Source organism: Vulpes vulpes, chromosome 7, assembly GCF_048418805.1.
Source record: "Vulpes vulpes isolate BD-2025 chromosome 7, VulVul3, whole genome shotgun sequence".
In the NCBI taxonomy this organism is placed as follows: domain Eukaryota; kingdom Metazoa; phylum Chordata; class Mammalia; order Carnivora; family Canidae; genus Vulpes; species Vulpes vulpes.
The window spans coordinates 58,388,968-58,395,932 of record NC_132786.1 but is presented as its reverse complement, the minus strand read 5'-3'; the positions used below and the strand labels follow the sequence as shown (position 1 = coordinate 58,395,932).

The 6,965-nt window shown below is 42.6% G+C and overlaps 1 protein-coding gene across 1 annotated transcript; it reads right to left on the bottom strand.

Moving 5' to 3' along the window:
* Window positions 1–4,634: 4,634 nt before the first annotated feature.
* On the bottom strand, window positions 4,635–6,465 carry LOC140599500 (beta-defensin 107A-like). The gene is made up of 2 exons (XM_072762646.1): window positions 6,396–6,465; window positions 4,635–4,777 (listed from the first exon to the last, which is right to left on the bottom strand). Exons 1-2 carry the CDS (start codon window positions 6,463–6,465, stop codon window positions 4,635–4,637), a joined length of 213 nt encoding a protein of 70 aa, XP_072618747.1.
* Between the last annotated feature and the right edge of the window lie 500 nt (window positions 6,466–6,965).

Below are 6,965 nucleotides of genomic sequence, written 5' to 3'. Positions count from 1 at the left end.
CTACCTCAAGTGTAATAATATCACTTATTCCTCCTTGAATATCCTAGGCCAGGACGTTTGATACTGGCTGTTCTCTTTTATACTTCCAGTTATTTCCTTGGTCAAAATCAGGGAGTCTGATGCAGGCTATGGTAAGGCATGGCTGGACAGGATGGTTAAGACCTCTAGTTCCTGTTTCTACCCTTAATGTAGAGGGCACATTCGGTTTGGGAGTCAGCTAGAATCTCAGGAGGAATCCATTTGAGAAGAAAAGAGTTGAAAGGTAACAAGGGGAGCCAAGGGTGGAATAAAGTCATAAAAAATGAGTTAAGCCCCAAAGATCAGTTGTACGGAGCTAATTTTCTTAGACTCAGTTTTCCTTATAAGTAGATCCTTATCATTTTCCTCTGCCTGGCCCCAAGAGCTGTATAATGGCTCTGTCATGCTATTATCTGAAAGTCACTAACTCTTGGACAATATAAGCAGAAGAGGTTTGGAGACAAAAAGCACTGTTAGGAAAATGCCCCATTTTCTGTTACCCATATCCTGTTCTGTTTCAGTGATGAAGCACAGATGGTTCTAAACACCTGGAAAGCCCCTGACTGCAGTTCATCCAAGTCCATCTTACCAGACCTAGGGTGTGATGCACACAATCAGAGGGGAGCATTCAGGTACCAGGGAACTATGGTTCTCTGCAACACTGACTATCCCATAGGACGTAGTGGGATGTAGGTAGTGCAGATAGTGGAGACTTTGGCCTATGTGTAGGATTCTCTCAAGTGCTCAGCTTCTCAAACTGAATAAGTCTTCTATAAATTTGTTTTGTTACATGAGGAGACTTGGTTCAAAAAAGAATAGATTGGCAAAGGAAGATGATCATGGTTCTCATGGGTGAAGGTGTCCATACAGACAGGTGGAAAATGACTTCATTTCAATCCGCAGCTCACCAGACTAGTAGAATGTCTCTGTTTGCATAATGAGGACATTTCAATACCTCCCTACAGGTATCTGGGGACAGGGGTGTCCTATGATAGCAGTCCTGCTTCAAGGGAGGTCAGAGAGTCCTTGTTAGTTTGGATGATCATGGAAATGGGCAGTTTTGAATGAAAGTAATTGTCAAATGGGAACGTGAGCTACGGACACTTTGGCAATAGAATGGAACAGCAATTTTTCAGTTCAGTTAAAGTGATTTTGACTAGATTGACAAGAAGTTGGTCTGAACGAGGGCAGGGTATTTTGTCTGAGAACTTGTTTCAGACTCTGCTAACTGCCGTGAAACTCAGTCATTCTGTTCTGAGCTCCCACAGGCTTCCCATCAGGCTGTGGAAACTGCCAAGCTCTATGTTAGTTTGCTGGACATGTATCTTCCAATCAAAGTCTGAGCTTCTAGGGCACCTGGGTGGCTCAACAGTTTAAGCATCTGCGTTTGGCTCAGGTCATCATCCTGGAGTCCAGGGATCCAGCCCCACTTTGTTCATCAGGGAGTCTGCTTCTTCCTCTGCCCCTGCCTTCCCACTTGTACATGCCAGCTCTCTCTCAAATTAAAAATTAAATAAATAATAAATAAATAAATAAATAAATAAATAAATATCTATTTAAAGTCTGAACTTAGGTTCCCCGAGCAAGGAGGTGAGCCATTTGTTCACTTCCTCTCAATATCTCCTTTTCAAAAAGTGCAGGACGGTGAAATACCACTGGGCTCAACAGTAGAACTTCTAGATTTGGGTTCTGAAGCTCCACTCTGGCTTCTAACTGGAAGTGTGGGACACAGAACCAGGGCACATTCACATCTCAGATGCTCCTCTGATCGGTGATCATTAGTTGACAAACATCACTATGCAGGAGATTTGACTGGACATGTGGTTTTAAAAATTCAGATTTTTAATTGAAGAATTCTGAATATGAAAGTGTGAGACTCGGGGACAGGCCTCTGATTTTCAAAAATATTCTAGGTGACTAGAATCAACTTTTTATTTTTATAGTTTTTTTGAATTTTAATTTATTTATGATAGTCACACACAGAGAGGGAGAGAGAGGCAGAGATACAGGCAGAGGGAAAAGCAGGCTCCATGCACCGGGAGCCCGACTTGGGATTTGATCCCGGGTCTCCAGGATCACGCCCTGGGCCAAAGGCAGGCGCTAAACCGCTGCGCCACCCAGGGATCCCTAGAATCAACTTCCTAAAAATAGATTTTATATATTTATTTATGATAGACAACGAGACAGAGGCAGAGACACAGGCAGAGGGGGAAGCAGGCTTCCTATGGGGAGCCCGATGTGGGACTCAATCCCCGGACCCCAGGATCATGATCTGAGTCAAAGGCAGATGCTCAACCATTGAGCCACCCAGGCATCCCGAGGTGACTAGAATCAATTTGGATCTGGAAACACTGATTTATATTACCTCCAAGGCCACTTCTAGCTCTAACATTTTAACATTCTAAGAATTCTTGTAAATCTGAGTGTGACACTTATACTTAGTTTTATGATTGAACAACAAACACGGTGTGTGTGTGTGTGTGTGTGTGTGTGTGTGTGTGTGTGTGTGTATAGGCATTATATGCAGCATGAAATGTAGAATGATATCCAATCCCTAATCTAGGTAAATGAGAACAATGTTAGAGAGAAGGGAGGAAAAGTTATGGCACAATTTGCACATACTGGGGAATAATCTATGTACATTTATGCTGTCAGGGAATTGTGTGATTTGTAAGGGAGGGTTAGCCGAACAAGTCATTTTTAACTTTAGTGCCTGAGTAAGTGGTAAAAATATTTACTAAGATCTAGAATACTAAATGAAGATCAGTTTTGGAAAGGAAGGGATAAACTGCAATAAAAACTAGTTATTTAGGGGTGCCCATCAGAGCTCCAGTTAGGGAAGACCAATGCCCTGTAAAACTTTAGCATGAAGTTGTAAAGCTTGGAGCCTGGAAGGGCTGGTGAGTAGGTAATGCCACATCAACAGGAGAGGCTGAAACATGGGAGCTCGTGGAATTGCTTAGAGACATGTGTAATATGAAGGTTGATGCATCCAGGGTGTGCGCAATCCTAGGAAAGGGAGAACATAGGAGAACAGGGAAGAAGAGAAAGAAAGTAGTTGGAAGACTTCTATCTTCGAGGGCAGAGGAGACAGGAATGAAGGAGGAGACAGACCACATTGTGAAATGCTCGCGAAAGTACCAAGGTAACAAAAAATACCAACCATCGATTGCTGAGGGTGCCCCTGGAATCTTTACAAAGCGCATGGTGACCGACACATGTCTAAGAGGTCATGGTCTCCTCATTAAGAGAAATCCCAGCAGCATGAAGGTGGTAGAGGATGTTTCTGTGAGTCGAGAAGCAGAGGAAGACATTATACACACCACTGTTAATTTTGCAAGGAAAGGGGAGAGAAAAAAAAAAAAACAAAACATAAAGAACAGGGGATGAGACCTAAATACATTTAGATTCTCAAAGGCAGTTAGTTTTATCTGAGGCCTGGGTAAACAACTTCTGGGAAGACCCCAGGACCTGTGCTACATTCAAAAAGAGAGCTTTTTCCATCCACTCGGCTCTTGAGTGGTTTTCAGAATAAAAAAATCAGCCCATTAGCCATGAAGATAAGTAGCAGCACCAGAACATTTTTTAAAAATATGTTTTTATTTCTTACTTTACAGCCTGTTTGCCATTACTATCAGCCCAGAAAAGCAAGGATCACAAGGTCACAGGAGGGATCTGGGAAAGTGTCCAATTCTTCTGCAGCTGTTTCCACTTCTTCTTCCACCCAGCTGCTCACTGGAGCTGCTAAAAGTATTCCGTGCTCAAGCTTCTGCTCTCAGCCAGGGCCCCATTTTGTGGACATGCTAAGAACATAAGACCAAAAGCCTGAAGTGTTGCTGTGACTAAGCCAGCAACAGTGGCATCTGCTTGGGTCTCTATCTCCTCCACTGTAATGAAAGTGTTGAATTAGACTATCTCTAGGAACCCTGCTCTTGAAAAGGCCATGACTGCTACATTCTCACTACAAGTGGCCAGCATGAAGATGCTACCCAATCTTTGGCCAGTTTAATTTTGACACAGGCCCTTTTCATTATGGCACTTGATGTCCCAGATTGAAGAGGGAGGGGAAGCCATGCTAACAGCTATCTGTGAAGGAGCTGGAGAAGCATGAGCCAGCAGTACTGCTAAGGCGGCCACAATTCGTGTCCATCAGGTGGGCCAGTTTCTATGTGGTTGAGTCATCTCATATGACAGACACCAGAGTCTGAACGACAAAGACCCAGGGTCACACCTCTGTCTGAAGCCAGAGTTTTAGAACATTTCAATGGTCCCACCTTTCCATTCTACCTGTTTAGAACATTTCAATGGTCCCACCTTTCCATTCTACCTGTCTCATCTGTTAATCTGCTCACTCACTTTATCAATCCATAAAATAATTAATGGGGCCTCTGCCAGCAAGTGAGGATTCCAAAGGCCAACATAACACAGTGCCTTCCCCCAGGCACCTCACGGCCTACAGAGGGTATTTCTCTGCAGTGTCAGAAGCTGGATTGACAGCTTCATTCATAGAATGCCCATGTTGGAGGTCAAGAGAGAAAAATCCAGGGATGTTTTCCGCATGGAGCTCACAGCCAGAGGATCTTTGCTTCTCACTTTCTGTAGCTCCTTCTTGGCTTTTAATTATTCTTCCTTTTTTTGCAGCAAAGTGGTATCAGTTCAGCTCTACAGCCCCCAACCTTATCTTCAAAGGAAAGGCACTCAACTTCACAGCGACCATCCATCTTCTGGCACTGCATCCTTCTGCGTATAGCTCCATGGGCTGAGTGAAGAAAGCAAGGCCTCAGTTATCCAGTAATTGGTGACCAGAAAGCAACATAACATCACCCAGGCCAAAAATCACAATTCCCTATTACCGAGTCTCCTGCAGACACGGAGTACACGCCTAGCGATCAGAAAAAGCACATGTCACCTGAGCAGCTGTGTGGGAGCTCAGATTCCATGCACAACTTACACAGTGTCCCTACTGGGTATTCAATTCCCTCTGCCATAGTCATTTCTAGGATATCTAGAAGCAGAGCATGTCTTCCTGGGATGGAGGCAGTCTACTTTCTAATTTCAATAACATTCCTTCCCAATGTGTGATTGTTTTCATGTCTCCATATTAATAGTCTCAGACATATAACAAAAGGTAAAGATGGTGCTGTTTATACTGTAGGCACGTGAACAAGAGACCACATGCAACGATAGATGACAGCCACGGGGCTGAAGAGTTTCAAGGCTTTAGGTGCAAAGATAAAAGAAACCTGAGGCTGATCCATTCTGTAAGAAATATCAATGAATAATGGGTTTAATTCTGGAATTGCGGGCGATGTGGACAACGAGTTTTTCTTCTGAACAAAGATTAAGCTGAAGAGAGTAAAGGTATTTTGAGAGAAGTGATAGAAAAAAGTTTTTGGTGATAGATATTCTCAGGAGAAATAATACAAAGAACTGGCAGTCACTCCCAAAGGGAACCTGTTCTAGGAAAATACAGCTTTGAGGAAGAGAAAGAACACATATTGCTGTCGTACCTGAGATAATGCCATGCTGAAGAAACACTGAACCTGTTCATGCCCCAGTTAGGACTCAGACCAACAGAAAGGAATTGCACAGCCTTAGATTTCTGCTCAAAGTAAGGGGAAATTTTTTAAATAGTCCAAATTTGAACTTGGGATATTGTAATAGACTACGGAAATTCATCAGGCATCTAGCCAATCAACTGACATGGAATACTCATAAGGTTTTTAAATCCTTTATTCAGGCAGATAATAAGAATGAGAATGATGATTAAAAAACAATGATAAGCAGACAATAATAATAGTGTACTTTCTCAGGGCACAGAGGATGTGCCTGGCTTTGTTTAAGCAGATTATAGAAACAGAGGGATTGGTAAACCTTCCCCAAACAGTTACTTCTCACTTCAAACAATGAGTAATGGAATCTCTGGATAACACGAGGAGACTCAGCAAAGGACATCAGTCCCAGGCCCCGTGGCTCTGTATGGTTGCATGGGTAAGTCTGGACAATGAAACTGAAATCAAATGATGTAGGTGCTTCTGTGCAATCTTTTTGATCATGAGCTTTACTTACTTTTCAGCCCTTCCTGTCAGAGCACAAAGTTGAACTTCCTCCAGAAGTTGGAAAGAGAACTAAATGTAATATAAAGAGAAGTCTGAATCCCTTGGTGGAGCTTTGGGGAAAATTAACCAGATACCCTTGTGGGTGGAGGTAGTCCAGCTCAGTAGTTTTGTGTTTAAGCTCAAGAAAAGATTTCTAGTAACTGCTTTGTGCTGGGATATTTTTAGAATCTGGGATGAGTCATGCACTTCTCTAAAACCTGAACTTTCTTCTCAAAAGACAGATTGCCACCCTTACATCTATTAGGATTTCCCTCTTACCTGAGAAAATGTGAGCAAGGACAATGAGAGCAGCAGAAACTAAGAAAAAAATTCTCATGGCTCCAGACATCAGTAGAGAGAGGATAAAGGAGGTATAGTTGCTAGAATCCAGCTCTTTTATCAAGGGAAGTTGATTAAAACAAGTTCTACAGCTCTGAAAGAGCTGGACGTTTCAGTTTGAAACGTCCATTAAAAGGAAACTATTTATCATGCTCCACTGAGTAACCTGTGGGCTGCTGGATCAGGTGTTACCTCAATGATGTCTATCGGGGAGTAAGGCAGACAGCTAGTCCCTCTGCCTGGATTCCTACATTCTATGTCTCTGCCTAGACATCTATTCTCTGAAGCCCCATCTCAGGTGCCTACACTTCCAGAAGATCTATAACCCCCACTCCTTTTCTTCTTTAAGATGTTACTTGCAACTTGGTCTCTTATAAGATTATCTTGGCAGTTACTAATGGGTACCTGTTATAATTGCTTTTCAAAAATTTTATTATGTGAAGAATTTTTATCCATCCAGTTTGACTATCAACTCAACAGAAAAACCAAATCTCCTTCCATCCTTCTCTT